Source organism: Juglans regia, chromosome 15, assembly GCF_001411555.2.
Source record: "Juglans regia cultivar Chandler chromosome 15, Walnut 2.0, whole genome shotgun sequence".
NCBI classification, from domain to species: domain Eukaryota; kingdom Viridiplantae; phylum Streptophyta; class Magnoliopsida; order Fagales; family Juglandaceae; genus Juglans; species Juglans regia.
Window position 1 is genome coordinate 5,697,988 of NC_049915.1, and position 16,074 is coordinate 5,714,061.

General features: G+C 36.2%; 1 protein-coding gene across 1 annotated transcript; it reads left to right on the top strand.

Annotated features, from left to right (window-relative positions):
• The first annotated feature begins 14,910 nt into the window (after positions 1–14,910).
• Positions 14,911–15,728, top strand: LOC109017709. The gene is made up of 2 exons (XM_035686095.1): positions 14,911–15,214; positions 15,257–15,728. Exons 1-2 carry the CDS (start codon positions 15,049–15,051, stop codon positions 15,499–15,501), a joined length of 411 nt encoding a protein of 136 aa, XP_035541988.1. The 5' UTR covers positions 14,911–15,048; the 3' UTR covers positions 15,502–15,728.
• The last annotated feature ends 346 nt before the right edge of the window (positions 15,729–16,074 follow it).

The window sequence follows — 16,074 nt, forward strand, 5'->3', positions numbered from 1 at the left end:
TCAAAACGGGGGCCTTAAGGGTTTAGAATTTGTAGACTTTAAGGAATGTGTCCGACAAAATTTGAGGATTTAGATTTTGCACATTTTAATAACTAATTTCATGACATTTGAGGTTTTAGATTCCGTCGACTTATCCTATAGACTTTATGAAATGATTTTGATAAGATTTAAGATTTAGATTTTGGAGATGTACATAAGCTTGATCGAATGCTAGGCTTTAGATTCTGTAGACTTTAATATACGAGCTGATAAAATGTGAAGTTTTGGGCTTCTGAGGATTTTACGAAAAAAAAAATTCAGATTCTGAAGACACACATAGATTTGATCAAATCCCAAGTGTTAAAGTCTGCAGACTGTATGAAGTGATTCCAATCAGAGTTGAGGTTTGGATTCTAGAGACGTATATAAGTTTAACTCGATGTCAAGTTTATGATTACAGATCGTAGGAAAGGATTTGGATATGATTTGAGGTTTCAAATTCTGTCACTTTCAGTATGTACTTTTGCAAACTTTATTGCATGATTTTAGTGAGACTTAAGGTCTTCTATTGTGTTTTCAAGTTGGTGTAGGGTATGGGTAGGAAAAGGTAAGACAAAGAACTTGAATTGTTCTATTTATATTCATTTATTTAGTAGTTACACTTACGTCTATACTTTTACATGAGTGCTCTTTTTTATTTGGAATGCTTAACTAAATATAAGTTTTTAAGATGCCAACTCCTTGCCATTTACGAAACCTTTCAAATTTGAACACATCTAATGATGATGGAGAAGCCAATATGAGCACTTTTGAGGTACTCTGAGCGGTTGCGCAACAATTAATGGAAGAGATTGCCCAGAAGCCCTAGGTCCAATTGCAATAGTAATGAGGAGGGTTGTCGTTGAACAGTTTAATCGGTTGCACCCCCCTCCCCTCCCCCCCTTCATTTAATGGAAGAGTCAACCTAACCCTGGTAGAGGATTAGATTTAGGACATAAAGGAAATTCTTTGAAACCTAAATTGCACGGACGAGTAGAAGGTATTGTACGCCACCTTCAAGCTAACGTATGAAGCTAAGCAATGGTGGATTTCAGAGAGAACCATCAAGGAAGCTAATAGGAGAGGAGTTGTTATGTGGTCCAATTTTAAGCAGATATTCGACTGCTTCTTCCCAAGATCGGTCAAAGATGCAAGGGCCAAAGAGTTTGCCAACTTTGTTCAAGGGACTATGACGGTTCACCAATAAGCTACCAAGTTTGTAGAGTGGTCACGCTATGCCTCTTATTTGATGCCCAATGAAGAGAAGAAACCTCAAAATTTTGAGGAGGGCCTGAGACGTGGAATACATGAACGAATGGTGGCCTTTTAGATCTAGAACTTCTCAGAGCTAATGGATAAGTCAACAATACTTGAGTGGAGCTTCAAAAGAAGTGTAGAACTTCTAGATTAGAGGAAGAGAGTTACACCACAGGGGTCCCACTCTGGCATAAACCAAGGACCTTGGAAGAAAATAAATGAAGGAAGTAGCTAAGACAATATCCCGAGAAACCAACAAAATTATCAATGCAAGACATGCAACCGAGTACTTTATGGAGATTACACAAAAAAGGTTGGAATGTGTTTTCGATATGGCAAGTCTAGTCACTACATCAGAGATTACCCGTTGCAGTTGGATAGTAGCAGAATCGGCAACCCACAACCTCATAGGACTAATTCGACGACATGGGGTAGCAATCAACATAATACAATATGTAACACCTCGTGCCCGGAGGTCCGAAAAGTTAGCTCTTGTAACCTAAAAGCACCTCTTATAAAATTTATATACTCTAAATTCTCTATCACAATACAAATCCATTTATTCAAACCAAATTTATATGCTCCTCAACCAGTACACCAAATAAAAAATTCAATGAAATAATTTTAAAAAAACTCGATAAAGATTCAGAAATATCCATAACTCCAAATAACATAAAATCATCAACCTACTAAATAAGACTCTCAAATAAAGACTTGTACCATTTAGCATTTATTCCTCTATGATCATCAAACTATGCTAATACTTCCTACTCTTGACTTCCAGCTGAGGCATTAAAATTATCTGAACAATATTATGGAGATAAGGGGGGAGTTATCAACAACTCAGTAAGCAAAGAACATATATTAGTATGTAAATATAAGCATTTTCAGAATTTAGAATGCAGAAGAATATATTTACTTTTAGAATGTAGAATTAGAAATATTTACTTCCAAAATGCAAAATAAAAAACATTTACTTTCAGAATGCAAAATCAAAATATGTTACTAAAAATATCGGAGTGAAACTTTCAGAAAACATTCTTATTCAAAAATCCTTTGGCATATCAAAATCTGAGACCTCATCTTTATCATATCGCAGCATCAAATCGGGACATATATCATATTCAACCCTTGTGGTAGGGTTGTAAACTACAATTATAACCCGTGGAAGGGTAGTATCCACTATTATCACTCATGGTTGGGTCGTGTACCATGTTTAACCCCCGTGGTAGGGTTATAAACCACAATTATAACCCGTAGAAGGGTCGTATCCACTATTATTACCCACGGTTGGGTCGTGTATCATGTTTAACCCCCGTGGTAGGGTTATAAACCACCATTATAACTCGTGGAATGGTCGTATCTACTATTATAACCCGTGGTTGGGTCGTATCCATTATTATCACCCGTGGTTGGGCCGTACCCACTATTATAACATGTGGTTGGGCCATATGCCACTATTATCACCCGTGGCTGGGCCGTAACGGAAAACTAAACAGAACATCATAATCAGACTTAATCAGAATACTGAATCAGAATCTCATGCCAATGTTTTCAAATGCCACTTCATATTAAAAGCCAAACACTGAATAGATTCAGATAATTTCACATGATTGAAATAAACATAATCAAAATATCTTCATTTATTCACGGCAAAACTTTTAGATCTTATGCATCAAAACATCTTTATTTCATCGAAACAAAACTTTAAAAAAAAACTCATATTTGCTCTTTTCTAGAACAAAAACAGAATGAACGAAAAATAGCTCATGTCTACACCAGTCATGACAAAAATACTCTTCTCTTTCTTACAGATCTCATGAGTAATGCAGAGCAAATAACTGAGGTTATTTTCACATTTCTTTTCAAAAACAAATATATCATGGACATTTTCATAAATCAACTCTAGTTTATTTTCTTTTTATGCAAAGTTTAGCATAGGAATCCCGTTTATTTGGACTTCTTAGTTTTTTAGAAATTTCCTAAAAAATGCCGAACAAATATTAATCGTCATCTATAACATAATCACGTAATTTTCATAAATTTCCAATCGAACATGTATTTCAATATTTAAGCCAAAAATGCTAAAATAACCTATTTTAATTCCTCAAAAACCTAAATTCACGTAATCCTAAAATATCGTTACAATTCTAAATTCATCAATGTCCAATTAATAAATCCGACTAAAACACACAAAAATCTAACTTATTTACTAATGAAATCAAATTATAAAATTTAATACTAGCTAATATATTTATACCAAAGTATTTTAAATATTAAACAACTACAACTTAGATTCATTTTGAAAATTAACTTAATCATATTTAAAACTCATATATTTAGCAATTTAACTTCAATCAGTAAATATAAATTCTTATACTACAAATAAATCCTACGCATAGCGGATTATAAAAACATGATCAATTTATACTCATTCAGGGCATTTTGGGAAAGAAATTCATAACCTGCATGCCTTTTTGAGAAAATAAACTAGGATCTAATATTACGTAATAGGGGCCATGCATACCGAGAGCTATGTGCACCGGTGTCTTGGGTAGATGTCTACAGCAACATGGCTGGGGGCGGCCACAGGTCACTGGAAGAGAGAGAGAGAAACACGAAACACGGTGAGAGAGAGACAAAGTGATGATAGAAAGAGTCAAACACGGGGTGTGTATGAGGTGTTACCGAGAGAGAGAGAGAGAGAGAGAGAGAGAGAGAGAGAGAGAGAGAGGCAGAGGTGGTGGCTATGGTGGTTCTGATCTGTTGTTATGGATGAAGATAGGGTGGTGGCTGTGGTTCACGGTGCCCTCCATAGATGCTCTGTTTTTGGGAGATAAAACAGAGGCTCAACGGGCTGACTTTGTGAAGAGGATGGTATCGCACGATGGGGCTTGGCTTTGGTGTTGCTCGTTTAAGGTGGAGGGAAGGGCTACGGTGCAGCGTTGAACGTGGGCTAATCCTGTAGAGAAATTAAACAACAAATAGAAGCAGAATTACGACAATATGGTGACACTCCCGTGAGGATATTTGTCCCACAAGTTGGTGATGAACAAAAGGAATTGAGTGCATTTGTTTGTGCACCAATGATCCCTATTTATAGGCCATCATGCACCGGTTGGTAAAGGGCACATCATTGGTTAGCCAATGGTAACCCAAAGGTCACAACCTTAAGGAGTGACACATCCTATTGTGAAAGGGTACAACCATTGGTAAACCAATGGTAACCCAAAAGTCACAAGCTTAAGAAGTGACACAACCTTTTGACTAAATCAAAAGGTTGTGCCTCTTGACACTTCATTTAACATCACCCCTCATGGGAACCATCACCATGCTAGAGAATGTCATTCCAAGGGGTACACCGTTTGGTGATCACACCCCTTAGAATAACATCTCCCACTTGATCACACAAAACGGTGATGATCCAGTTGAGTATTTTACCTTAGTACCAATATGAGCTTTCCACTACTCAACTCTCATCTGCAACTCTTGCAGATCGGCGTCAGAGCATGACAAGCCTCTACGTGCACACGTTTTTGTCATTACCTTATCTGACCGCACCCTTTACCATATGTGCTCCCACTGATCACATATTAGGGGTGACTACATTTCACTAAAAAAATTTTAGTGAATGGCATCAATTCTCCGTGACTGGATCAACAATCCATACCTCTGTCACAATTGACGACTTCAGCCGAATACATAACACATGTATCGACCTGTGCTGAATTTTCGTTAAGTACTTCCTCTAGAGGCTATTCCCGAGGTTTTTCCCTAAACACCTTATCAACGACTTTGCAAATGATTAACCATTTACTTGGGTAATCAAATCACATTTCACTAAAACTTTAGTGAATGGCACTGAATTTTCGTTAAGTACTTACTCACTTGAGTCTTTCCTTAATCACCTTATCAGCGACTTTACCATGATCAACATTTTACTTAATTAATCAATCTGCACTGAAATTTTATCAAGTACTCACCCTAAGGCCATTCCTGAGGTTTTTCTTGATCACCTTATCAGTGACTTTACAAATGACCAAAATTTTCATTTGGGTATCTCCATAACTCAAATTTTCTAGGAGTCCCCAGAATTTGCTGAGTTATACATGCTGACCATGAGATTGCTTCACCTAGGTTTCTCTCAATCCCATTCTAGTCACATGTTCTCTGAATTTCTCCAGAGATAAACCTTTGGTCATTAGATCTGCTACCATCTCGGTCGAGGAAACGAAATTAACCTTAACCTCACCTCTTTCCACTATATCTAAAATATAGTGATAACGCACATCAATGTGTTTTCCCTCGGAACTTTGTGTTCCACTTTTTATCAAAGAAATGGCAGACTGATTATCACAAAACACATTGATTGGTTCTGTGGATGTACCCAAATTTAAGCTTTCAACAAAGCGTTTTATCCACACCGCATTACTCACTGCAGTACTACAAGCAATATATTCTGCTTCCATAGTAGACTTAGCAACACAGTCCTGTTTCTTACTTAACCAAGAAACTGCTGTTCCACCAAATAGAAATATATATCCAGTTATAGATTTTCTATCATCTACATCACTTCCAAAATCAGCATCACTATAGCCGATTAATTCTAGATCACTGTTTCCAAAGCACAATTTCAAATTTTTGGTACCTTGTAAATATCTTAACATACGCTTAACTGCTTGCCAATGTTCTTTACCTGGATTGGATTGAAATCTACTTACCAATCCAACTGCATGACAAATATCTGGTCTGGTACTTGTCATTGCATACATGAGGCTTCCCACAGCTTGAGCATAGGGAACTTTAAGCATTTCACTTATTTCATCCTCATCTTTTGGGCACATACTTTTATTTAAAGTATGAGCTTTGCAAACAGGCGTACTTAAAAATTTACAATTTTCCATACCAAATCTTTTAAGTACTTTTTCTAGATATTTCTCTTGATCTAAATACAATAGATTTGAATTTCTATCTCTAGAAATTCTTATACCAAGAACATAAGCGGCTTCACCCATATCTTTCATTTCAAATTTAGATTTCAAGAATTCCTTTGTTGCATGCATCATATCTAGACAATTACTTGCCAGTAATATATCATCAACATACAATGATAATAATGTTAATTGATTATCATTTTTCCATATGTATACACAGTGATCTAGTGGACTCATTTCATATCCCATTTCCAAAATGGCTTGGTGAAATTTCAAGTACCACTGTCTTGAAGATTGCTTAAGTCCATACAGTGACTTTCTCAACCTGTAGACTTTCTCTTCATGTCCTTTAATTTGGAATCATTCTGGTTGAATCATAAAGATATCCTCTTTTAATTCACCATTGAGAAAAGCTGTTTTTACATCTAACTGATGTAATTCCAAATTCATCCTGGCAACAATGGACATGATGATCCTTACGGATGTGAACTTCGCCACAGGCGAATATGTATCCACAAAGTTTGCACCTGGTTGTTGAGTATATCCCTTGGCCACTAACCTTGCTTTGTACCTTTCCAAACTGCCATCAACTTTAAATTTTCTTCTGAGAACCCATTTACAGCCAATAGCTTTTCTATCTTTTGGAAGATCTGTTAACTCCCAAACATTATTTTTGTTTATTGATTCTATTTCATTTTTCATGGTCTCAAGCCATTTATCTGAATCAATACTATTGACTGCCTCAGAAAAATTTTCAGGATCATTATCTAAATTTTTCAAACTGGTATTTAGTGCATAATGATCTTGAAATAATATTGATGGTCTTCTGGATCTTTTACTCTCACTGTCTCCAACATCAATGCCTGAATATTGATTTTCATCTGACTTTCTTTTATTATTCTGGATTTGAATAATATCATTATTTTCATTGACAGATTCTGTGGAGATCCGTTGATTCTCTAAATCATTTAACAAATCTATTTGATCAACAGGAGTAACAAGGTTCGTGTTTTCCAAGAAAACGGCATCCCTACTTTCTATCAATCCTTTTTCAGAATGATAAAATCTGTAGCCACTTCCGTTGTCTACATACCCAATAAACCTGCATTCCCAGGTTTTACTTTTTAATTTATCCCTTAGTGGCCTTGGGATAAGCACTTGTGCCTTACAACCTCACACTTTGAGCTTACTTAAGTCTGGTTTATGTCCCGTCCATAATTCGTAAGGTGTAAGAGGTTTCGCTTTAGTTTCAACTCTATTTAATATATATGTAGCAGTCGATAATGCTTCACCCCAAAAATGTATTGGTAGATCAGCATATGCCATCATCGATCGCACCATATCCAATAGAGTTCTATTTCTCCTTTCTGCAATGCCATTTTGTTGAGGTTTATATGGCATAGTATAAATATGTCTTATACCATTCAATTTGCAGAAATTGTCTAAAGTTTCAAATTCTCCTCCTCTATCACTATTCAAACTTTTAATGGGTCTACCCATTGTACCCAACTGGGTTTCTACTTCTAATTTAAATTCTTTAAATTTCTCAATTGCTTCAGATTTATACTTGAGTAAGTAGATATACCCATATCTTGAATAGTCATCAGTGAAAGTAATAAAGTACTTCATTTCTCTATGAGTTTTTGTTTTAAAAGGTCCACAAACATCAGAATGTATAATTTATAGTAAATCTGTAGATTTCCAACTTTTTGAAAAAGATTTACTACTCATTTTTCCTTTGATACATGGTTCACATATATCAAAATTATCTGAGTTTATTTGTGGTATTAATCCACTTTTATACATTCTGATCATTTTATTTTTATTTATATGGCCTAATCTTAAGTGTCATAAATATGTACAATCAGTAGACACATTCAAATACTCAGAAATAAGTACTTTATTAATATCAACATTCAGTACATACATATTATGATCTCTGACGCCTTTCACTGACATATTACCCTTACTTATTACAACGGTTCCAGACTTAAACTCAACTGTGTAGCCTTTCTGATCTAGTATAAACACTGATACTAAATTCCTACGAACAGTAGGTACATATAGAACATCATTAAGTAAAATAACGGAACCATTCACTTTGAATTTACATGTACCTTGCCCCAAGACATTGCAATATGTATTGTTGCCCATATACACTTTGTGCTCTCCAGTTTGTTTATCTTCAAGTTTGACAAACATATCTTTGTTCCTGCATATATGTCTTGTTGCTCCAGAGTCAACCCACCATGATTCTGTCATTGGTTCTACTAGCATCACTTCTGAGATCGTCATCACAATTTCCTTGCTTTCTTGTATTTTTCTTTTGTTAGAACATTGTGATTTGTAATGGCCCTTCTTTCCACACTTAAAACAGTTTCCAGAAAATGGTTTATTTTGTTTCCTTTTTAACCATTTCTTTTTCTTAAACTGTTTTGGCTTCATCTTATTCTGTGTAGAACGCTTGTCCTGAGCCATCAATAAATTGGACGATTCACTATCTTTATTCATTCTTTTCATCATTTCTCCTTCAAGTACTAAAAGTACTAGAAGTGATATCATTGTTACTTCATTTCCACTGTATGTTAAAGAAGTAATAATGTGATCCCAAGATGAAGGAAGACTATTTAGTATGGTTGTGACTTGCATTTTGTCAGTGAGAGGATGACTGGCATCATTTAATTCTTTCGCCATCAACTCCATTTGAAGTACATGATCGCCAATATCATCACTCTCTTTCATACAAGTCCGGTTATACTTATCCAATAATAACTGAATATAAGTATCCGACCTTAAACCATACTTTGCTTCAACTGCATCCATAATTTCTTTAGCAGTTTCATAGTCTTCAAATAAAGGAATAATGTGATCACTCATGCAATGCAAAATTAAAGCTTTTGCCCATGCATTGTATTCTATCCATTTATCTACATTTAAAATGCTGTTTACACTTTCAATTTCATCATCTTCTACAATTCCTTCCCATGGCTTTGGTGTTGTTAATGTATATAAGGTCTTTTCATGGGTTAGAAGAAAAGTTATATGCCTTTTCCAGGCCCGGAATTTCTTCCATTCAATTTTTCTATCCTCGAGGGATCAATACTTTTTTTCGGTGCCATGAATAATAAACCTTAAAAATTAATCAACAAGAAGAATATAGAAATAATAAATGTGTACTATTTAAATACAATAGTTCAACTGTGAAAAATTAAAATTATTACAAACTTAATTAGTAATAATAACCCTTGGATTTAATCCAAGGTGGCAGCCCAGAAATTCTCCTATTATATTTTATATAAGGAGAATAATGAAAATGACGTCCCGATCGAGGATATCCACGACCTTTCCTTGATGTTTCACCCTCTTTCAAAGAATTTCTGGTGATAATTTCGACCAACAGGGGCTTTGTAATATTTTGGCTTGAAATTTGGAGCACAACAGCTTTTGAACGGACGAAATCGGGCTTGAAATGATCTCGAACGGCCCGATTGAAAAATTCTGCCCTGAACCGGTTCAGGAAACCGGGTGAACCGGTTCAGCCGGTTCAAGCCGGGTTCTGGAGATCGGCTTCTGGAGGCGGCTCGGTCAACGGCTCGGTAATCGGCTCGGCTCGGAGATCAGTTTGCGGCTCGGCTTGCGGCTCGGCTCGAAGGGCGTGAAACGGTGCCGTTTGGAGGCGTCTGTTGTGGTTCTTCAGTGCCGAAAACGACGTTGTCGTTTTGCTCCTTGGGCTGAACGACAATGTCGTTTAGTCCAGGTGGAATTTCAAATTCCTTACCGTTGGACAAAACGACGTTGTCGTTTGGATCTACGGGCTGAACGACACTGTCGTTTAGCCCCTCCCAGATTCGAATTGGATGACCGTTGGACGAAACGGTACCGTTTCGTCCTGGGTCATCTTCAACCTCGCGCAGAGGCGTTCCAGCGTCCGTGAAGCTGGTGTCTTCACTCCCGTCCGACCAGTTGGTGGCCGGCAATGACGACTCCGACGTGCTCCCGAGATCGACGACGTCCGGCGGTGGTGAGAGGCTCCGGCGACCGGCCGAAACAGTGACTTTGTGGACAAATGGACTATTTAAATCACTATTCCTTTGTGTAAAATAATACCAATAATTTTCTTCAAAATAGTAACAATTTACTAAATTTTGAAGATTACCAGTATACTCTAAACCCCCCACTGTGATCTGAAAAAGTTTCTCTCTCTGATTTTCAAGCAAACGAAGATGATTAAAATATATAAGTGTGGTTGCCAAACCAAGCACTTGCCTATTTATCGTCTTTGTAATGAGCAATAAAATTCCCTCTGACATGACCAGGCTCTTGATACCAATGTAGAGAAATTAAACAACAAATAGAAGCGGAATTACGACAATATGGTGACACTCCCGTGAGGGTATTTGTCCCACAAGTTGGTGATGAACAAAAGGAATTGAGTGCATTTGTTTGTGCACCAATGACCCCTATTTATAGGCCATCATGCACCGGTTGGTAAAGGGCACATCCATTGGTTAGCCAATGGTAACCCAAAGGTCACAACCTTAAGGAGTGACACATCCTATTGTGAAAGGGTACAACTATTGGTAAACCAATGGTAACCCAAAAGTCACATCCTTAAGAAGTGACACAACCTTTTGACTAAATCAAAAGGTTGTGTCTCTTGACACTTCCTTTAACATCACCCCTCATGGGAACCATCACCATGTTAGAGAATGTCATTCCAAGAGGTACACCGTTTGGTGATCACACCCCTTAGAATAACAAATCCTTTCCTCTGGGTCCATCTAGAAGCAGCGGTAGAGGAGTCTGGTTGGTCAACTACGACGTGGGTCTGGAGGCTGGAGGTTGAGGACAACAGATATGTGAACACAAGTACTCGACTCCTTTCCTCCAAGAAAGCAACTGTATTATTTTATTTTGGGGGTAACCATTCTTTCATTTCAACAGATTATGCTAAGTTTCGTACTCTGAGAGTCTGTAAGGTTGAGTTTAAGAGAATGTGCCTTGATTACAACCAAGGATGAAAGACACCATCTAGAAATATACGTGAGTGTGTAGTCTTTGTTTTATTAAAGTTTCGTAAGAGTTGCTTTGGTAGGTGTTGAAATGAATTGGACACAACAGTGCTATATTTATGAGATCCTAGCCTTGGGCATCTTCGTGGATTTATCAGAGTGTGCAACGGAAGTACTTAGTAGTATGATGGGTTGACAGTAAACTTTGTGAGGGTTCAAAAATTAATTGACTTGAGATTATTTACGACTTAACTCTCGTGATTACGTATTTTAAATTTTGATGATTATTAGGAATGTTGGATACCTAGGTACCACGAGTTGGATTTCTTGAATCGAGTATGAGGTTAAGGACCCAGACTTTGGAAAGTTTTATTTTAATATTCATATGTGGTTAATATTTTATGTTGAGAGTTCTATTTACTATTTCATACGAAGTTAAGCTAAGAATTCAGGTAAAATTATTATTAGGCTTTTAATTGAGCCCGTTGCGGAGGTTTACATTTTTTAATTGAATTGGACATTAAAGTGTCTGATAATCAATACAATATGTGCGAACACGTATGCCTAGGGAGAAATATGTGAGGCAACGGGTTAAAATATCAGAGGATTGGAATCTTGGAACATCAGGTTCAACAATATGATCGAGGATTAAAATAGGCAAGAAATGGATGTGGCGAATGAGTGTTTAGGCTTTGTTTGAGATACGCACTAGCAAATTCTCAATTTCACATAGAAATTGGAGTTTATGTCTAGTTTATACTAGTTGATCGCTTTGGTGCCATGGTATTTTGTAGTCCTAGTTAATAGTTTTGGTTTAATAAGCGTAGTTAATACATTATAAGTGCCCGGTAAGCGATGCTCCTATACTAGACTTTGTCTATATGCATTAGGGTTGATTTTTTGAAAAACGTTATTTTTTTATGAAACATTTGAAAACAACCTCGTCATTTTTCTACATAATGCATTGTTTCTAAATAAGAAAAGAAAGATATTTGTCATGGCTGGTATAGACATGAGCATTTTTGGCACTATTTCTCAACTGAACAAGAAGAGTGAATATGTAGGACATCTGAAAGCGTTACACATGATGATATGAATGTGGTCTCAATTTGTTCAGTACTCTAGTATGGTATGAAATGTTGCATCTGAAAACCTCTTGCATAATATTCTGTTTCTGTTTCTGTTCCACTCCGACCTTACCACGAGTTTAAAACCGTGGTCTTTGTAATTGTGTTGGTACCAACATATCTTTTTTTTTAGTGCACCCATTTTGAAAACAAAGTGACTTTTTGCGTGGTCTTTCCAGAATGCACACTCGTGGATTGGAGAAGGATAAGAGGAAGATTTACTTATGTTTCTGCTTGATTTGGTCACTGAAAATAGCACAACCCTATCACGGGAGTTAAACATGGAATATATTCTAATTCGATGATGCTCAGTTATGCTATGCAAAATGATTCTGTATATAAATATTTTGGAACTATTGCTCTAATATTTTGATAGCATGTTTTATTCTGCATTCTGTTACCAGCTCATGTTTACGCACTAGAATATGTTCACTGCTTAAAAAGTTGTTGATAACTCACCTAATTAGCTCCACTAGATTTTTAGATGATAGATGTTTCAAATAAGGATCAAGAATATGGAGCATGGGCAGGTTATTCAAGAAACTACTAATGTTTAGATCTCTCAATAATGATGTTATTGAGACTTTGTGTAGTTGATTATTAATTATGTTTAGATCCTTATAGAGAAACATCTATATTTAGTTTGAACATGTGAGTTTATGTTTATAAAGCCTTTGGAGAATATATATTGTATGGTTGAGACATGATTTTTAGGTAACAACAAAGAAACAATTTAGATGAATTTAGCATGTGAGGGAGGCATTTGCAAGCTTATTCAGGTATTTAGCACAAACATTCATGCATGGTCTGATGTAAGACTGTGTTTGTTGTAGCGACATTAATAAAGATAGAGGAATAATTGATATTGGCCTAGATGAAAAATTCCACTCTATCTTTAAGTAAAATAAATGGAACATCTTGAAAGGAATCTTACTCAAACTGATCCTTTTAGACTTGACATGGATTTATTCCTTACACAAAACACCATCACATTGTTAAGATAATATAAAATATAATAAAATATGTATATATATTCTCCTCAATTTAACCTTTTGGAAAGAAATAGATCTAATTATTATTTTAACACATATTCGGATATTCTCATCGTACAACAATATGTATAAATGTCATTAGAATTACATATAAAATTACAATAACACGGCATCCCATGTAAGATGAGTAATATGCATTTCATTCCCATTGGCTCTTATGCATGCAGGTCCTTGCAGAAAAGAACAAAACCACATACAATTTGGAAAGCTTCCATGAAACAAGATCATGGGAGCATACTTTCAATCTCTAGGAAGTTAAAGGAATCGATTTTCTATGGTAAGAGTGAATAAAATAGCATTACGATCTTTTAGGGAATAAAGATGGTGCCTAACCTATTAATTACGCATATATAGGTTCAGCATATTCGGTTCACCACTAACTCTAATTATTCGAATATATTGTCTAATCACCACTATACATAGTAAAACTTACCCTTCAATGTTCTTTAATTAGCAATAAAACATATAGTATCCCGAGGACGGAAACACAAAATATACCAAAATAATTAATTGTTCATATGGTATTGGCATTGTAAGTCATGAATGCTTTTAACTCTGTCTTAGACAGAGTTGTGCTGTCTCTCAGGTGGTCTGAGAGAGGTTTGTAGCATGGACTAGACCATGTCAGTCACAATTGTGTACTGGGGAGCTATTAATGTTGTAGTTGGCTTGTAATATATGTTTCAGGTCAAAGTTATAATGACCGTTATTAATAAATGCAGTATGTTTTATCAAAAAAATATTTCGAGTCTCTATCCATGTATGTAGTACTTAGCACCGCTCAAATTTATTCTCCTATATATTGGTGAGTTCTACTAATAATATAAAATGCATAATTCAGTGCAAAGAGATCTATACAAGTTGTATACTCACAAACTAATGTAACTTGATATTGTATGTTTGATTGTAAAGTTATCTCGACTATAAAGTAGATTTCACGTATCACATCAAACCACATTAGTCTGTAAATTTATTATTATGAAATCACTTCTCACTAATAATAGGACAGCCAACATTGTTTTTATGAGCGTCAAGCTTAACAATTTTTGGTCCACCTCTTATTCTTTGTCCTCTTTCACATTGCTTTTCTTTTTTTAAATGATTCTTTCATGGGTGCATGCAACAACTTGTTATATGGCGGTAGTTGTATCTCAATTATATCTCAATTCCAGTCCTTGCACGCAAGCATTTTCTACATATAAAATTGGACTTACTTTTCATTATTTTTTGAAAAATAATGAAAAGTAGTCCAACTTGTTATATGGTGTAATTTATTCTCATGCCAGTGGGTTCTACTAATATTAGGACAGTCAACTTGGTTTTGAAATGGTAAGGGCAAACAACTTGGCCCGACCATCTCTTTTTTCATGATTCTTTCATGTGTGCATGCAACAACTACTTTTGTATATTGTGGTTGTTGTATCTCTCTTATATATATCTAATCCAATACATGGACAGGAAACGTCTTTCTTGTCAAGATAATTTCGAATATACTGTTTCACCATAGTATATAGTAACAATTACACTTCAATATCATATATGTTCTTTAACCATAGATCAATAATGCCTATAAAAACCCCCATGCAAGCAGGAGTACTTCGAAAACCAAACCACAAAAGTCTATAAACCAGCATATAAACCAAACCATATGGCATATATGTTCTTTCCCATGATGAGCATGACTCGTCCATATGATGTGGTTAATCAAGGTCGACCCCTAACTGCAGATCAGTCATGGGCTACACTTGACAACGACGATGCCTTCCGATCCCTCATTGACAAGCCTGGTCGTCTGCCCGACAAGGGTGGTCGTCCTCCGCCCAACAGGGGTCGTCCTCCGCCCAACAGGGGTCGTCCTCCGCCCAACAGGGGTCGTCCTCCGCCCAACAAGAGACTTCCTCATGCACTCCACCATGCTAATGCTGACGGAGATGGATTAATCGGGGAGGAGGAGCCTTCTCATGCACTCCACCATGCTAATGTTGACGGAGATGGATTAATCGGGGAGGAGGAGCCTCCTCGTGCACTCCACCATGCTGATGCTGACAAAGATGGATTAATCAGGGAGGAGGTGCTCGGCGCCCTGGTGCACTATGCTTAACATATAGTGATCTTCCCTTATATATATATATGTATATAGTGTGTCTGGTAACAAGTTAGTATATAAATGTAGTAGCTACCTAAGTTTCAACTTCACATGATGTAAGAACCAAGAGGCGGCCAGCTCCTTGTGTACTGCAAGGTTTAGTAATGCTTGTATGTGCTTTGGTTTAGTACTGCTTGTATGTATTTTATATGATGAAGTACTAGTGCTTGTTTGTGTTATAATTAGCTTGTTATTTTCAATATTTCTTTTATATATATAGTTTTAGTATTTACCCAATGGGAAGATTACTATAAGTTTAACCAATTCCAAGAAATTTTCCCTATTAATTTTAAACTTGCTACAATTGGATCCTTTTGGGGATCGACTTGTCTCTAATTAATACTTCTTGTCTATAATGCTTTTGGGGGATTTGCTAAAAAATAGGTGGAGTGGGAAAGTGAGATGATTATTTAACAAAATAGAAACGTGGTAAGCAGGGCTAGCTATTGAGTCGAGCACTGAAACTTGAAGTTTTCACAGAAATTATGTAGGATTGTTGCGCTCGAGAAACCAAACTAAACTACAAAT